This window comes from Macrobrachium nipponense, chromosome 19, assembly GCF_015104395.2.
Source record: "Macrobrachium nipponense isolate FS-2020 chromosome 19, ASM1510439v2, whole genome shotgun sequence".
Classification (NCBI taxonomy): domain Eukaryota; kingdom Metazoa; phylum Arthropoda; class Malacostraca; order Decapoda; family Palaemonidae; genus Macrobrachium; species Macrobrachium nipponense.
In genome coordinates this window covers 53,811,197-53,829,443 of record NC_061088.1, presented here as the reverse complement: position 1 = coordinate 53,829,443, position 18,247 = coordinate 53,811,197, and the positions used below count along the sequence as shown (strand labels likewise).

Genomic DNA, 18,247 nt, shown 5'->3' with positions numbered 1-18,247 from the left:
CGCATCAGTTGACAATGCAGGTGCTCAAGCAGACTACGGTTCACTCGATAGAGCTGTCAGCCAGGTATGCCCCTGACACGAGGATGGAATGGCTGACAATCTCAGCTGCTAGAATCAGGTGGATGGGACAAACTTACTTTCACCCAGACAGGGCAGAAAGACTGCTTGAATTATGGTGCGTCCAGGAGGGGATCTGTTCAACATCCGGCACAACAGAAAACTCCCAGGATTCTCTTCTGTCATGCTGGACCCATAGGCTGTGGGATGACCTCAAAGTCTACACCTTTCCCTGTTTGTCTGATTTGCAAGGTGATCAGCGTAGTTCTAGTCACCAGCAAGTTCAGATGATCCTAGCAGTCACCAAATGGCCTCAGGCCCTTTGGTATCTCGATGTGAGGGCTCTTTATCTCCAGAGCACCGCGGGAGTTTATTACCCCCATGGCACAACCTTCGGGTTCAACTGCACGCAGATGGTACCATTCGGCAGCACTTTCCTGGTGTCTTCACAGCTGGTGGTTGTCCTCCATGTCTCGCTAGTGATGGGGTTTCCCTCACCGAGTAGCAACAGAGATGGTAGGTTACTTCAACCGTTTCCTACAGCAGTGTACCAGGGAAAGTGGTCCATCTTCTGTGGTTGGTGCTGTAGACGGGGTTGCTCTCTGCTCAGAGCCGCTCAGAGCCGCAAGGATTGGAGGTCTCCTCTCTGATGGAGATGTCCCTCTGATGAGGAGCTTCAAGAGGTCTTGCGTGCTCGGGGAGCTCAGGCCCCTGGGATGTGACACTCGTCTTAGGAGTTTGACTTGGAAAACTACGAGCCACTCTGAGAATTGACAGACAGGGATCTGACCATCAAGACCTCTTCAGGGGCGTGAAACACTTGAGGGGACGGGGATTAACTACGCTTGATTTCGCCCCGCATTTCGTGGCGGGGTGGGGACTCACTATTTTCGCGTCCACGACAATAGGTTTGAGTCCTTACGATTCCCTCCCCAAGAGTAGCAACGAGCAAGACGGATGCTACTTTGTACATTAGAGTGGTAAGGCACTTATCGAATGAGAGCTCGTCCCTTCAGGCTAAGGGGGACTCCTCTTCATTAGCGCCGGGGTGGACCAAGAAGGATGCATTCAAAGAATACTCTCTTTCCGGGTTCGTAACATGATTAGGAAGTGTACCCCTCCAAATGGAGTTTCAACACGGGTACTTTCCTTCGACAACCCATGAAGTCAGATATCTTGGTTGTACCTTTATGTTCCACAAGAACTTGCACAAGAACTTGTCGGTATGGCAGGTATGGAAGGCAGGGAGATGGTCCAACCAGACACTGTTCACCTCCTCCTACCCTTGGATATAGCCCATGGCTCCTTGGACACTTTAACTTAAGACCCATGGTGGTTGCTCAACAGGTTGTATATCTTGCTCCCGCTCCTGTATCTGGACAAGTTCGCATCCTGCCTTGTGTGACCGCAGGAATGGGTTGGAATGAGAGTGGTACTGGCTTCTCTTCCCTCTTTGTTCTGCTCTCCTCCTATAGGCAGAGAGTGGTGGTCATCACATGCTGGAAAGGGCAGTCATTGCCGGTAAGCTATGTGACTGAGCTCCATTCTTGCCCTTTCGTTATGGTATAGAAGCGTATATCCGTCCCTTCCCAAACAAGGGGGAAGTGGACACTAGCATGAGACAAAGTCAACAATGTATATTTGTCTTCTTGCTTACGACTGTAAGTTCTTGTTTGCTATCATAAGAGGCCACACTTGCCTCCCTCTTATGAATAGGTCCCAGAGGTCTGACCATTGGTCTTGCAGTTTCACACTGATCAATCGGGCAGAGGCTAGGTCCCCCCTCCCCCCTGCTCTTATGACCAGGGAGGGAACCTTAGTTGGGTGAACACCAGTCTGTTCACAAGACTCTGATTCCTCCCACCAATCAGTGAGTCATCCTTATGTAAAGGACCGATGGTTTGTATAATGTGTAGGAACAAATCACAATTTTTGAAAGTAATTGTATTTTTCCCAAGTATACAAACCTGAGGTCCTTTACATATAGGTCACCTCATGCCACCCCTCAGTCTGTTCCTGGAATGTTTACATCCAGTTGGGCGGGACTCCCGACTTATGGCCGAGTTCCAGTTGGTGCTGAAAGTAATTCCTTATGTAAAGGACCTCGGGTTTGTATATACAGTGGACCCCCCGTATTCGCGTTCTCCCGATTCGCGGACTCACACATTCGCGGATTTCTCTCGGGAATGTTTCCCTGCATTATTCGCGGAAAATTCACGCATTCGCGTATTTTTCTATGAGAAATATCCACAAATTCCTGTTTTTGTTATCAATTTCATCATAAATGCACTTTTGTGATAAAACTATTAAAAAACCAAATATGAAAATTTCTAGTGTTTTTCTTAAATTTTAACTAACAAAATAGGCTGTTTTTAGCATTTTTATAGGGGTTCCAAACATTCGCGGGGGGGTCTGGTACGCATCCCCCGCGAATACGGGGGGTCCACTGTAGTTAGGAAAAATACAATTTACTTGCAAAAATTGTGATGTTACTGCACTTGTTCTAGTGACGCTGTTAACTAGATTTTCTGTGCAATTTCTGGTTAGCAGCACCAATCTCTAGTTACCCACAACGCTGATCTCTGGTTAACAGCATCATTAAGTGGGTTTATAGTACTGTTATCACTGATTTCAGTTAGCAGCATCAGCCAGGAGAAACAGAACCTTCTCCAGTAACTGAGGAGTATCTGTATTTGAGAAAGAGAAGTACTTGAGAAGTGGTAAGGTTAGTGAAGATGATGTATGAGGGACAAGAACTTGTACAGACAGAGTATGGGCAGACTGAGGGCATTCCCTTTAGAGGTTAGCCTCAATCAGGATTCAGTTCTAGAGTCCATTCTTGTACTTCGTCATTATAGACACACTGACATTGGAATTAAGGAACAACGAAGATTTGTGGGGACTGATGTTTGCTGGTTATTTAGTCATTATAGAAGACACAGAAGGAGAAGTAGTGTGGGGTGACAGCGGATCAGTTGGTTGGATACACAGCTGACCTGAGGTAGAGAGGGAAGGGGCGTTATATTTTTGAGGAATAATGAATGAATGATTATAAGTTATCATGCATCATGGTAATTGTTAGGAGAGAGAGAGTAAAAATCTACACTATACCCATTCACATAAAAAATAAAATATTTCACTATAAATTTAACGTAATAATAAAACAAAACATGAAATCAATCAAATGCAGTACAATGAAAAAAAGAAAAGGTTGCTAAAGTCAGTGTTTGGTGCGCTGAGTGAGATGATAGAGAGAGAGGAGAGGGGAGGGAAGAAGGGCTCTGCTTCCACTGACTTATCAGCTGAGCTGGGATGATTATTCGCCCATTTCTTTCACTTGCACTTGATCTGCCCGAATCACTTTTATTTTTGGTACGGTAAAATACCTATCTAGTAACAATTGCTTTTTACGATTTTTTACTACTGTAAAAGTAACTAAGTTCTGTAATAAACAAACTAGCGCCACTTTCAGCTTCTGCATGCCTTTGATTGTTTGTTTAAATGGCTTCCTTGTGAAAAGTTCTTTCTCTCTCTTTCCTTTCCTTGCATTCTTGACTTATTACTTACTTGTTTGCAAATCCTCATGTTTGTTTGAAAAGTTTGCCATTTGCCTACAATAAGTGATGTATTTTGCCATAATTAATCTTTTTCGAGCACTTACTTCCTAGTGTAAATATGCTGATTACTCTCTCTCTCTCTCTCTCTCTCTCTCTCTCTCTCTCTCTCTCTCTCTCTCTCTCTCTCTCTCTCTCTCTCTCTCTCTCTCAGACACACAAACTGACGCCCACTATCGATTCCTTTGATTATCATTGTACATAATATGTGAATAAAATTGATTTTATCAACCTTTGCATACAGCAACCAATTCAGTTTCCTTAAAGGGTTCCCGTCTCTCCCTCATCCCCCAGCCGGCCCGGGTGCCATTTTCACCAAACACTTTGTAAATCGTACACAGAATAAATAGAATTTGGAAAATTTTACTTTATATAAACATATTGTTTCATTACTTGACACACTTTTAAATACATTAATAATAGAAAAAGTGTTAAAAGGGGGCTTTTTGGGTTGGCTAGAACAAATTATCCTTATTCCCTTTATTTCTTATAGGGATATTTGTTTCATATTTCGAACAAATTGTACTTCGAACAGCCTTCTGGAACAGATTAAGTTCGAAGTACGAGGTACTGCTGTATTGTTTTAACGTTATATTCATTGCGTAAATGTGTACAACCATGAACAACCGAACAAGAAACAACTTTTTTGCTAAGTACAACCAAATTGGATAACATCATTTGGCTTGTATTTCAACCATTATACGATAGTAAAAAATTACCGTAGTTATGTTACAAAATGACGTTTTGTAGAATAGCATTAATATATTTTTATGTAATAACTTTGATTGCTAAAGATCAAACCAGACAGCAAGAAAACATTCTGTTAAACATAAACCAAGTTGCAGCTGAAGCTGAGAACACTTTTCGAGCTGTTAAAGACTATTGTGTATTGGCAACAAGGATAAAACTCCCGTAAACTCATGCGGTCAAACACAACCGTAGGTAAAATTGAGAGAGAATAGTTTTAATCAAAACTTCAGGTCATGAAAGAACACATTTTACTGTTGTTTTCATGCCCATAAAAGATAACTAAACGTAACAGTAAAGCTCGTATTACGATGAAATAAGTGAAAATAATGAATGGACACACATAATTGTTTTACGCAATAAACATGCTCACAATGCAATCTGTTAATGATAAAAATAATAGTTCACAAGACGTATTAAATTCATATTTAGACTTAAAAACATGTATAACAAAAAATTGTCTTGTCTCATTAAGTAAAGTATCGGGATATTCATTTATGCTAACCAGAAGCAAGGCAATTCGCTCCAAATTGAGTTAAATGCGGCAAAATAAACTTTTTTTGCCATCAGCTGATTTCTAAACCAAAACATTGACTGCTTTGTTAGTATTTATGATAAAATAATATGAGAATGCATACAATATTATTGGATAAAGGAATTTAATAACTTTTAACTGATTCATGGAAAAGATACATATTCAATACGTATGTTTTTTTCATAAATATAGGTAGCCATCAGCAGCCTGACAGTGCTCAATTATGCTGATGTCGGTCAGACTCTGATTCCCATTTTGTGTCCATTTTTTTTTCTACTGATATAGTCAGAATGCGTTGAACTCACAGAAGTGGCTTATATTAATAAAATGCTCTTATTGTATACGTAGTATACTGTAGGCTAGGGTGCCGTATTTGTATGTATACTACATAGGTACCATATCATCATCATCATCATATACGCTAGGCTAACTTGTTAATGTTATTCAATTTCTCTTTGTACTGAATTATCAGAAGCCAATATGCATTGAACCTAGAGAATTAGGTGAAATTAATAATTACTATGCATATATGTATAAAGTAATACTGTGTAAGTCTAGGTTATCCTATATGTAAAGATGGTATTGATTACCCTAGTGAGGCTAGGCTATATTCAAGATATGATTTTCCAACAAACAATGGATTTTTGGAACAACCCCATTGTAAGCAGAATACCTTTATATGCTTTTTATGCTAAAGAAAAAAATGTTAATATGCATGTGAATTTAGCATGAGTAAATAGTAAAAGCAAATACCAAACAGACAAATTATCTAACAGTAAGTTGTCTCACATTTCCTCTTGTATTATTGTGAATAATATGAAAGTACTTGATACTGAACTTTAGCCTGTGGTTTCTTGAGGTATTCACTTTTCTGTACCACCATATAAGAATATTGTATAGCACAGTGAAATTCTACTATAAATTAATGCATTAGAGGCAGAGGGAATCTTGTGTATGAGCATTAAAGTCTATTGGAGGAAAAAAAATTATCTCCCATTTTATTTTTAAATATTCCAGTTTGTGATGCAGTTTATTGAATAATGAAAATTTTTAACCTATTGCATCTATCGTTAGCTCCGAGTAACGATGGTATTGTTTAGTCCAGTGTTTAATCCTGATGTGGTTTGAATACATAGATTATTTTTTTTTATTTCAGCCATTTGAGAGGTCTTTTGGGTTCAGGTGGAACATATAAGTTTGAATTCATTCAACCCTCATCTAGCTCGTCTTCAACAACATCAGCAGCAGCAGCAGCAGCAGCAACAGCATCAAGTTATTGTCACGCCATGACCAGTCCAGTAGAAACATGGCTTACCGACAAAACCTAAATCCAGCCACTGCTGGCAGTGATGGCAAATTTTTTCTCAGATGGCTGGGGCTAACAGTAATCCTTTGGGAATGGTTAACCTTAGTGGAACACAGTTAACTGCACCAACAGGAATCAGCATTACACCTGTTCCCCAGCAGAAAACCTCTCACCAGAGTCAGTTGCATGGCCATAATCAGCAGAAACAGCATTTGAGTTTACAAGGAAATTTACGCAGCATATTATCACAAAGTGGGGTGGGACAAAAAAACGATTCACGGCAGCCATCACCGCACAGCACACAACCTCAGATCAAGAATGACAGTGGGAGCCCAACACCGTGCATGGCATATTCCTCAGACAGCTGAATCTTCTAAAAGCATCACTCCTCTCGTTTCGATACCTGCAGAGAACGTAGCCAACTCCCTTCAAGATAGTTTGGGTGGGCCAGTAGTGCCAGTAAAGTCAGCAGTGGGGTGAGTTCAACTACGACTACCCAAATACCTCCACCTCCAACAGTATACCCACAAACATACCCTCCCTCTCCAGGATTCCAGGATACAGGTCTATCCTTCCCAAGCCCTCAGAAAATCTAGACCAAGGGAAGGAAGGACAATTCCCAAGCGAGAACTTGGGTCAGGTAAGTGCCTAAAGGAAATCTGAGGTTGCTGCCATATAGAATATTTCATCCAGCATAAGTGTATCTTTTTTGTGTGAAGTTCACTTGAGAAAAATCATGTTGCCTCTGGTTTGGGATGGACAAAACAGACACATTTTGTTGTTACTGCATCCTAGCACAGTATTACCTTCTATTTCCTTTGGTTTTTTTTATGAAGCATACAGGCCTTTAAAAAGTACTGAAATTCTTGAATGTCTCAAGATGTCAGATAAAGTTTCAGGCAACACTAGTATATATATATATATAGTAGAAGTTTATAAAAGTTTTATGTTTTTGTGTACAGTGTAGTTCATATAGCTTGGCTGGTAGTATTGTACTGTAATGCAGTGTGACTCAGAGAGGTAATTGAAGTATCCAAATATATTTAAGTTTTTCTGAAGGAACCAGAAAAATGGTGAAAATTTTGCTAGTGTTGATTTTAAATAGCCATGTGGAAGTTTGGAGAGATTTAGGGAGATGAAAGAACTTTTATATATATGTGATCTTGTAGGATTACTCTTCTGAGTGGTTTTCAAGGGCTAATGGAAGTCCTGCAGATTCATCAAAAAAAATATTTAGGAATAACATTATTAGGCGCACATTTTCATTTTCTGCCAGCTGCCCTTAATTATTATCCTCATCAGTATTGTTTCTATATATTTTTTAAACAAAGTATAGCTATAACTTTTTGAAACCATTTGTTACAACTTGCACAATTTCAGCCTTGGCTTCAAAGTGCTTACTGTTGCAGCTGTTTAGTTAGACTTACACAGAGGATTATTTTTTTATTTAGTTTTTGTATTTTATTTATAATTTTTATAAAAGCTTATTAAAGGCTTTATTCAGTTTATATCTCAGTCCATTTCATGTATTGATGAGTAACTCAAGGTACTGTTGAAATGTTGGGAGTTTGTTATCCAGCTTTGCAGTTTCTTACTTGATGCTCAAAAACATTGAAGAATCTAATTCAGGGGAGAAGGCAAGGGAGGAGGACCTCCTTGCAAAGAGGATTCATAAGATGATAATCTGTGTACACATTCAAAACAGTCCAAGGAATCCTTTTTATTTCCTTTTCATTAAGGCTTATTCTCCAGCTGAAACAGTGTCTTTACTGGACTTGGTAACATAATGAACTTTTTACCATGGATAAAGATGTATGATAGAGCTGATTTGTTACTTAACCCTTTCATGTCCAACTGATGTAATAGTATGTAAAAATACTCTATCCCTATCTTCCAACTGACATAATAGTATGTAAAAAATACTCTATCCCTATCTATCCAACTGACGTAGCGGTTACGTAAATTGACCGAAATTTTTTCGTAAGTGTGGTAGGGGCATTTTTTTTTATTTTCGGTTTTGGACAAGTAGCGATTTCCATAGGCTAGATCATACCTTGGACTGTGTATCTCGCATGATCAAATCCCTGCCGTAGTAAAATTCTCACAATGAAATCAGCTGATCGCACGACACTTCCCTCTCAATGACCCATGTGCGAGCTCTTGTTGACACAAGTGTTTGTTACATGGTTACGTCATGCAAGAACAATAGTTTTCCACATGCATTCATGAGTTTTTTATGGTAAAATAAAAGTAACGGAAAATGTGTTAGTGCATCCCAAAAGAGACTATTAGAGTTTCGGCAGGGCTCTGAATCTCCAGAAGATGCCAAGATGAGGCTTCTAATGGACTATGACTTTTCTTGGAAGGCTCGTAGGATTAACCTAACCCCAACCAAGCAAACCATGGAACTACTTCGTCTGGAGTAGGAGGAAGAACTTCGCCTGTTATTTATAGCTTTTGAGCTACGAAAGATATGTTGACAACGGTAACAATTTTTTCCGTTTCGATCAACTTATTAATGTCAATGAAACTGTTGCTGTTACCAAGCCATTTTTCTTAACTCTACCTTTATTCTTAAACTTTCTTCTACATTTTCGTATTTTTACAAAGTAATTTCTATGAAAAATAACCGAGAGGGCTCTTCAAAAAATTGTTACTTTTACCAAAGCCATTTTTCTTGACTCCCCTTTATTTTATTTACAAAGGAATTTCTATGAAAAATAACCGAGATAGGGCTCTTCCGAAAAAAACAAAAAATTTTGTTTTTTTAGCGATAATTCTCACCATGCGCTGGGCAGAGTGCTCTGTTTCTTACCCTCTTTTTTTCTAACAATTTTTCACCGGCTGGACTTATCATTTGTTCCGACACGGCATACAAACCTTCGGTCCTTTTACAATAGGAAGATACTAGCGGCAGCTGGATAGGTCGTAAGCTTTCGAACAAGGGGTTCGGTAGTTAACTGCTTGTCCGACAGGCGCGCGGCGTTGCGCGACTGGGAGGTAAACAAACCACTTTTGCTTTCGGCCTCACAGTGGATGGACGTGTGTGGTTCGCTCTCTGCCCGCTGCTCGTCGTTTGCTTTCTTGTTTGTTTGTAATTGTGTATGAAGAGTTGTAAGTACAGTATTCTCTCTTTTCATATTAATTACGCTGAATGATGGAATCTCCGCGCCTCGCTACCCCAAGGAGACTTTGCCCGGGTACCGAAGGGCGCAAATGTGGGAAATTCAGATCTTTCCCCGAGATAGACCCTCATGTTTTGTGTGCTCGGTGCCGGGGGCGCGAATGCACCCGGGCCGAGCCCTGTGATGTTTGTATGAACTGGTCGGAGGCGCAGTGGACATTGTATGAGGGCAGGAAGAAGCGAAGGCCTGCAAAGGAGTCGTCGGAAAGCTCTCCCGCGACCCCTTTGGTGACGGACACTTCGTCTTCTTTCCTGCCGCCCGCGTCAACTTCCACGTCTCGCGCCTTCCCTTCGGGGGCGGTGTCTAGGTCCTTCTCCTCTCCCGATGTGTCGAGTGTGGAGGAGGGCGCTAGATACCCCGACGTAGAGTTGTACTCTGGGTCCTCTATCCGCTCGTCTTCGCGCGAGCGGGTAGAGGATCCTCCTAATCACCCGACTTTTGCCTCCTCAGGTGCGGTTGCCGTGAAGGATGACCTCGGACAGGTGTGGGCGTCGTTGGGACTGCAGGGCGTGCCGAGTGTCCAGGGGTCTGCTCTATCATCTCGCTGGCTCCGTGGCGGTTTACGCACGCTACGGTCACAACCACCACCACGACCCTGACAACACCTGGCTACGCGTCACCTCCTCACCTGTGTACACCCAGCACGCGGTCTCTGTGACACCCACAACATCGGTTGCAGGGGCCAGTCGCCGTAACTCGGGGAGTGTGATGCCGCCATCCTGGGTTTTGCCGTGTGGCCCCCACGACCGGACTTCATGTGCCCGAAGAGCTCGCCCCTGGACCTCCCACCGGTGCCGATGATGTCTGTGCCGCTGGTTAGACCATCTGTACCGTCCACACAGCCTGCCGTACCTGCCGTGACCACCGCTGCTGTTCCTGTTCCTGCTCCTGCCGTCTCGACTGCCGTTCCTGTGATGCTCGCACCTGCTGATGTTGTCTCTGTTCCTGGCGCCGCTGCTCCCGATGCTGGTCTGTTCGTACAGGTACGTCGGGCCCTGTTGCTTCGGCAACAGCAGCCCCGGCTCCGTCCTGGATGACAGACCTGACGTCGGTCCTGAGGAGGTTGACGAAGAAGAAGAGGAAGAGGAGGAAGGTGTCGTCGTCGTCTTCATCGTCTTCTTCGTCGTCGTCGTCTGCCGCCTCTTCCCCTTCTTCTTCTAAGGCTCCCCTGCCTAAGAAGAAGAAGGTCGCCTCCCCCCCCCCTAAGAAGTCTCCTTCGGGAGCTTCTAAGGGCCCGTCTCGCTCTGGTGAGACGGGGGTTCTTCCGCTGGTCGCCCTGCTCCTTCGGGAGCAGGCCCAGCCCGTCTCTTCTCCCGCAAGGAAGAAGACTACGGGGGCCAGAGGGGGTGCCGGCTAACACCGGCACTTCCTCACCTGCTGTTAGTGGTTCGGCCACGGCAGCAGGATCCGTCTCGGGCCCGCTCGTTTTTTTTTTTTTTTTTTTTTTTTTTTTTTTTTTTTTTTTTTTTCGCGAGAGTGGGGTACCGAGTGTACGGTCGCCTACCAGCGACCGTGCAGCCAGGAACCAGACCTCTGAGTCCGCTCAGCGTCAGGTTCACGGCACGGAGCGGAAGACTGGTGACAGACCGCTCACGCGACTCTCACCAGACCAGCTCTCGCTCTCACGGCGAGCGGCTGGCTACCCGGGCGGACGTGACGGTCCACGACGGCCACGGGGGCCGCCGGATGGGAAGCGGTCCCCCCCGTTCGCACGGCACCAGCCCACGGCTGGTACCAGCGAACTGACGCACCCCCCCCCCGTGATGATATGCACCGGTCTCACCGTGACAGTGGAGCTCGCCGGTCGCCTGACCGTCGCTCTCACAGAGAGCGATCGGGTACGGCGACCAGCACCAGCTCCTCTGACACACGAGACCGGGGGCCGCTGTTCTCTGGTCCAGCCGTTCTCCACAGCGAGACGGCTCGACTAGGTCTGCAGCTCGATCGCCACCGCGGGTTGGCGATCGCCTGCAGTCCTCCAAGCCCGCTGGTTCTGCCAGGGAGCGAGGAGAGAGCGTCAGGTCTGCCTCTCCCATACCTTCAACCTCCTCGGGTTACACCGGGAGGGGCGAGGTATTGAGGAGTGATCGTGAGGGGTGCGCCCCTCAGGATCCCGCCACGTCGTCGTACGTACCAGGCTCGGTTCTCGGACCAGCCAGGTCGTACGCACAGGTGGTTGGAGGAGACCCTAGAGGGGGCTGTCGCTGCTCCTCTCCTTGAGGGAGGAGGGTCTCTGGGAGGTACTCCTGTTCGAGGGACTGGAGGACGGTCCGACTCCACAGGATGCTATCACACCCGAGATCCAGAGGAACTTTGCCGAGGTTATTGCGCTGATTCGTCAGCACAACGACCTCGGGGAAGGATCGCCGCTCCCACCATCCGAGCCCACGTCCCGGCTCGAGTCTTTTCTGGGGCCCGAAGAGGGAAAACCCAGACCCGACGGTGGTTTTTGCCGTCGTTCCGAGCTTGCGGACTCAGTGCTAGACCAGGTTGAATCGCTTGTCTCCGGACAAGACGGTTCGCTCAAGTCTGGCAGGTCGAGCAAGCTGCTTCCACCTCCTCTGCTACGACAGCGGCGGTTTTACGTGCCATCTGAAGACCCGATGCCGCCCAAACAGGTGAACCCGGAGTTAGCTAGGCTGACTCCGGGTGTGTCTCTGCAACAGCTCCTGTCCGAGAACCTGTGGTTCTCGCAGCAAGAGGCACTCGGCCTGGAATCTACCGCCATGGCAGCTTTCCAGGACCGTCTCCTGGCTAGATCTGTGGTCCCTCACAGTATCTAAGGTCGCAGCCAACTCCGGGGGGATTTCTCCCGAAGAGGACTCGGCCTTCAGGAGACTTTGCCAGTCTGGGGGAAGAGCCATCTCCTTCCTTGCCCACCAGACGGTGAACCTGTGGGCCAACCTGGTTCTCCGACGAAGGGACGCTGTCCTTACTCGGGTTTCCAGGGCGGCCGGGCCGCGTGAGGCGGCGTTGGGGCTTCGAAACGGACCTCTACGGAGTTCCACGTCTCTCTTCCCAGGAGAGATGGTGGACGCTGCGGTGGACAGACGGCGCACTGAAGACAGTGACAGTCTGGTTCACCAGGCAGTCTCGAAGGCTTCTGGGCAGCCTCGGACTGCGGCCAAGTCTAAGAGCTCGGCTAGCGCTTCCTCGGCTGCTAAGACGAGGGTTGCTGCGTCGAAGCCCCGAGGAATGACTCTGTCTTCTTCAACTTCTGGCAAGGGGGGGGGCCGTAACCAGCCCTCCTCCCAGCCCTCCTCAATCCCGTGGAGGCTCTGGGAAGAAGTCGAAGAAAGGGGGGAAACGCTAGGGACGGCGTTCCCCCTCACCTGCTGCCGGAAGTGGGGGGGGTGCCTGGCCAGCCATTGGGCAACTTGGCAGCGCTACGGCGCCGAGACCTGGATTGTAGATGTCCTTCGGGAGGGATATCTATTACCCTTCGAATCTCGGCCACCCCTCACCTCCAACCCGGTCCAACAGCAGTCGTACGTCCCGGGTCACCGAAGGACGTAGCACTCAGACAGGAGATCAAGACCATGCTGAGCAAGAGAGCTGTAGAGATCGTCACGGATCAGTCACCGGGCTTTTACAGTCGACTCTTCCTGGTGGAAAAGTCTACGGGAGGCTGGCGCCCGTGATAGATCTCTCTCCCCTGAACGGTTTGTTCGCCAGACCCGGTTCACGATGGAGACGGCACGCTCAGTGCTCGACTCCATCAGGGAGAACGATTTCATGCTTTCAGTGGACTGAAGGATGCGTATTTTCCAAACTACCCATTTTCATCAGTCCTCCAGAAAGTACCTCCGCTTCATCCTCGGACGGGACGGTGTACCAGATTCAGGGCACTGTGCTTCGGTCTCTCAACCGCCCCACAGGTGTTCACGCGAGTGTTCACTCTGGTGTCTGCTTGGGCCCATTCGCACGGGATACGTCTGATGAGGTATCTCGACGATTGGTTAGTCCTGGCGAGCTCCCGCTCGCAGTTGCTACAGGACAGGGATCGGCTGCTCGAGTTCTGTCGCGATCTGGGGATCGTTGTGAACTTCGAGAAGTCCGATCTCGAGCCCAAGCAGAGGATGAAGTACCTGGGTATGCTGATCGACACGGTAGCAGGCGAGTCTTCCCCGCGGACTCGCGGATCAGCAGATTCAGAGATGGCAGCCAACCCAGTTTCCTGTTCTCGGGCAGGAACAGGTAGCTCAGCGATGGCAAGTCGTGATCGGACACCTGTCGTCACTCGGAGAAGTTAGTCCCTCACGGGCGTCTTCACCTGCGGTCTCTTCAATGGAGACTAAAGGAGAGTTGGTCACAGGCGACGGATCCCCCAAGCTTTCCAGTGTCACTGACACAGGAGGTGAGGCAGGACCTAGCCGGTGGCTCGACGACAGGAACCTCTTAAGAGGAGTGCCTCTGCGCACTCCCCCCCGGACATGCAGCTTCTCAGACGCATCGACCGAGGGATGGGGCGCACACCATGGAGGAGTTGCTGACTTCAGGAGTGGTGGGACGAGAACGACAAGCACCTCACATCAATGTACTGGAACTCAAGGCAGCGTTCCTCGCTCTCCAAGAGTTTCAGGACCGCTTGATGGGACACTCAGTGGTGTTGATGTGGCGACAACACCACGGTGGTGGCTTACGTCAACAAACAGGGGGGCCTAGTGTCTCCCGTTCCCGTACCAGTTGACACGGCAGGTGCACGAGTGGGCTCAGGCACACTCAATAGAGCTGTCGGCACGCTACATTCCAGGGAAGAGGAATGTAGTAGCAGACACGTCTCAGCCGTCGGATCAGGTGATAGGGACCGAATGGTCTCTACACCAGGACGTGGCGGAAAGCTCTTCGACCTGTGGGGGCGACCAGTCGTGGATCTGTTCGCCACCCGGCACAACAGGAAGCTCCAGGTGTTCTTCTCGGCCATGCCGGACCCATGGGCAGCTGCAGAGGACGCTCTTCAACACCCGTGGGACAACCTCTTCGTCTATGCCTTTCCCCCGTTCAGCCTGATTCGCAAGGTGATCAGTCGAGCGCTGGTCACCCCGAATCTCAGGATGATCCTGGTGGCTCCAAATGGCCACAGGCCATTTGGTATCCGGACTGCTGGCTCTTCTCGCAGAACCGAGAGAGATTCCCCCTTGGCACAACCTTCTCGCCCAGCCACACGTCGAGCGGTACCACCGAGCAGTCCAGTCCCTACGTCTTCACGGCTGGCTGTTATCCACCATCTCTTGCGAACGAGAGGCTTTTCTCGTAGCGCAGCAAACAGAGATGGCTGGGAACGTCCGTCAGTCCTCTGCAGCTGTGTACCAGGGGAAGTGGGCCGTCTTCTGTGGTTGGTGTCGTAGACGGGGTCTATCTCCTCTCAGAGCCACTCTTCAGCAGGTAGCGGATTTCCTCGTTTTTTCTTCGCCGAGAAGAAGCTCCTATCAGTCCCCACAGTGAAAGGATACAGAGCCGCCTTGGCGCTCGTCCTGAAACTGAGGGGGTTGGCATCTCGAACTCGTTCGAGATCTCCTTGCTGATGAGGAGCTTTTCGAGAGGTCTTGCCCACCCAGGGAACTCAGGCCCCCTGCGTGGGTACGTGACTCCTCGTCCTTGAGGAGTCTGACTCGACACCGTTCGAGCCACTCCGAGAGTCGTCAGACAGGGATCTGACCCTCAAGACCCTCTTCTTGCTGGCCCTGGCATCGGCGCGAAGAGAGTAGGGGAACTTCATGGTCTTTCCTATGATGTAGCGACACTCATGGGATGGGGATCCGTGACGCTCGATTTCGTCCCGAACTTCGTTGCGAAGGACTCAGAAACCGTCAGTCCCTGATGACAGGTTCGAGTCATTCACGATTCCTCCCTATTGGACTTCACCGATAATGATGCGGATGAGATGCTGCTTTGTCCTGTGAGGGCGCTACGGCGCTATCTGAAGAGAACTCGTCACCTCGGCCTGAGTGTCGACGCCTCTTCGTTAGCACCGGGGTCACCAAGAAAGAGTATCCAAGAACACTCTTTCATTCTGGCTGCGTGAGGTCATCAGGAGGGCGTATGAGGCTGATGGTAGTGACGACATCCGTACGTCCCGTCCGAGAGCTCACGAAGTCAGAAGTATTGGCCCCTCGTTGGCGTTTCGCAAGAACTTCTCCGTGGCGCAGGTCCTGAAGGCAGGGGTCTGGTCTAACCAGACTACCTTTACGTCCTTCTACCTTCGGGATATTGCCCACAGGTCCTTGGACACCTTTTCCTTGGGACCCGTGGTGGCTGCTCAACAAGTTGTGTAGCTAACCCAGACCCTCGCAGGCAGGCTGAACAGCATCGAGTCCTGGTGTGATGGTGTGGGATGGATGTGTGAGTGAGTGATGACTGGCTCTCTCTTCCCATCTTTTTCCTTCCCTCTACCTGTGGGCAGAGGGCCATGGTCGTCACTACGCTGGATGAGGACGAGATGCAGGTGAGCTATATGACAGAGCCCCATCCTATCCCTTTCACTAGGGATAGGAGCAGAAATATCCACCACTTCCTTCTACAAGGGGGGGAAGTGGATGCCTACAAGAGTCAAACCCATGACTTTATATTTGCTCCTGTACAGGAACAAGTTCTTGCATTGCTGGTACTAAGAGATGCGCATGCCCCTCTCTTAGTACTCGGTCCAGAGGTCTGACCATTGATCCTGCGGTGCACACCCGATCAATCGGACAGAGGCTGGATCCCTCCCTCGCTCTTACGACCAGGGAAGCTTCCAAGGTAGGGCGAACACCAGTCTGTTCACAAAAGACTCAGATTCCACCCACCAAGAAGTGAGTCTTCCTATTGTAAAAGGACCGAAGGTTTGTATGCCGTGTCGGAACAAATGACAATTTGTCTAAAATTGCATTTTTCCTAACTATACAAACCTGAGGTCCTTTTACACATAAGCCCCACCTCATGCCACCCCTCACTCTGCAGTTTTTGCTTGGGCCAAAGCAAAAGTGATTTGTTTACCTCCCAGTCGCGCGCTGCGCGCGCCTGTCGGACAAGCAGTTAACTACCGAACCCCTTGTTCGAAAGCTTACGACCTATCCAGCTGCCGCTAGTATCTTCCTATTGTAAAAGGACCTCAGGTTTGTATAGTTAGGAAAAATGCAATTTTAGACAAATTGTCATTTTCCATTGTTTTATATGTCGATATTTAGAGAAATTTTGTTGGCTTTCTCATAAAAAATAATTCATTCGCCTAAACTGTTATAGCATTTGACCTACGAACGATAATGTTAAGAACGGTAAAATTTTTTTTGTTTTGATCAACTTATAATGTCAGAATGAAACTGTTGCCGTTACCAAAGCCATTTTTCTTGACTTTCACTTTATTTTTCAACGTTTCCTCTACATTTTCGTATATTTACAAAGGAATTTCAATTAAATATAACCGAGATAGGGCTCTTCAAAGAAATTTTTTTCTAGCGATAATTCTCACCATGCTCCGGGCAGAGCGCTCTGTTTCTTACCCTCTTTTCTATAAATTTTTTCACCGGCTGGACTTATTAGTTTTCCATTGATTTATATGTCGATATTTTGAGAATTTTATTGGCTTTCTCATAAAAAATAATTCATTCGCCTGACTTTCATAGTTTTTGGGTACAAAAACGAAAATATAAAAAAAAGTAAAGATTTTTTTTGTTTTTTGTCAAATAACTCGCATTTTTGTGTATTTAGAGAGCTGGGACTTATTCTGGCTATTGCACCATAAAATACTAACATTTAGAAAAAAAGGACAGCAAAATGAACGTTGTTGGCATGAAATATATTTTTGCTGAATTTTCGAAATAATTATTTTTTCGCACTGTCGAGCTCTCCTAGATACCTCAGATATCTGGGGCACAGTGCTCAAAACTAAGCGGATATGAAAGAGTTAAACTTCAGTTTGATTGTGTGATAAATTAAGGGTAGAAGTATCAAAGGTCCAGTGCTTTTAATTGCTGAGGAATATGTCCAACGTTAATACTGTCTTATAAAAGGGAAAAGTTTTAGATCAAATCCAATCTCATTTAGATTTTTTTTTAACATAACCTTGATAGCATTCATAGTACAGGCAGCCCCTGGTTACCGTTGGTATAGGTTACCGTCATTTCGTTTTACGGCACTTGTTCAGTATATCATTACTGGGTTTTACCCTCTAAAGGGTTTATAACACCTTTGTGTAGTTATCGGTGGCTTAGCCTAAGTGCTGTGACAGCCTCATAAAATACAAACATAACTAATGTGCATCTTTTCCTTCGCTCTTTTTAAAAAGTTATCTGTTACTTCACTGTATCCAATAATACTGTATGTAGTCTTATATTACTATTGTATTAAAAATAAATACAAACAAACCAATCTCTTGTTTTTTGGTTTGTTTGGAAAATCAGCTAATGGAGGTAAGTTTATTTCTCTGCATTTAACTCAATTCAGGGCAATTTTCTTGCTTCTATTTAGCGAAATTAATCTCTAGAAACTCCAATTTATATGGGACAAGGTTATTTTTTTGTTATATGAAGTGTTTTAAAGTCGAAAAATATGACTTAAATACATCTTGTGGTTGAAAAATTTTTTTTTTTTTTTTTTCGGTAATATATGGCACCGTTGTGATCATGTTTGGCTTCGGAAAAATCAGCGGACAGAGAATTTATTTGTTTTTGCTGTACTATTCAACTCTATTCAGAGCAATTTTTCTTGCTACTATTTAGCATAAATATTCTCCAGAAACTATTTATATGGGACAAGGTTTTGTTTTCATTCAGTTGTTTATGGCTGTAGTGTTTAACCCTTGGTGGACGGGTAAAACTTTGAGGTC

General features: G+C 46.3%; 1 protein-coding gene and 1 pseudogene across 1 annotated transcript in view; one reads left to right on the top strand and one right to left on the bottom strand.

Annotated features, from left to right (window-relative positions):
- Positions 1 to 5,836, bottom strand: part of LOC135218988 (E3 ubiquitin-protein ligase TRIM33-like) — a gene marked incomplete at its 3' end in the record, with an annotated part of 43,555 nt that extends 37,719 nt beyond the window's left edge. Inside the window, 2 exon segments of the mRNA XM_064255428.1 lie at positions 4,792 to 4,799; positions 5,780 to 5,836. Coding sequence (XP_064111498.1) covers positions 4,792 to 4,799; positions 5,780 to 5,836 — 65 coding nt within the window.
- LOC135217020 (E3 ubiquitin-protein ligase TRIM33-like) overlaps positions 1 to 18,247 on the top strand; it is a 361,157-nt pseudogene that overhangs the window by 146,342 nt on the left and 196,568 nt on the right.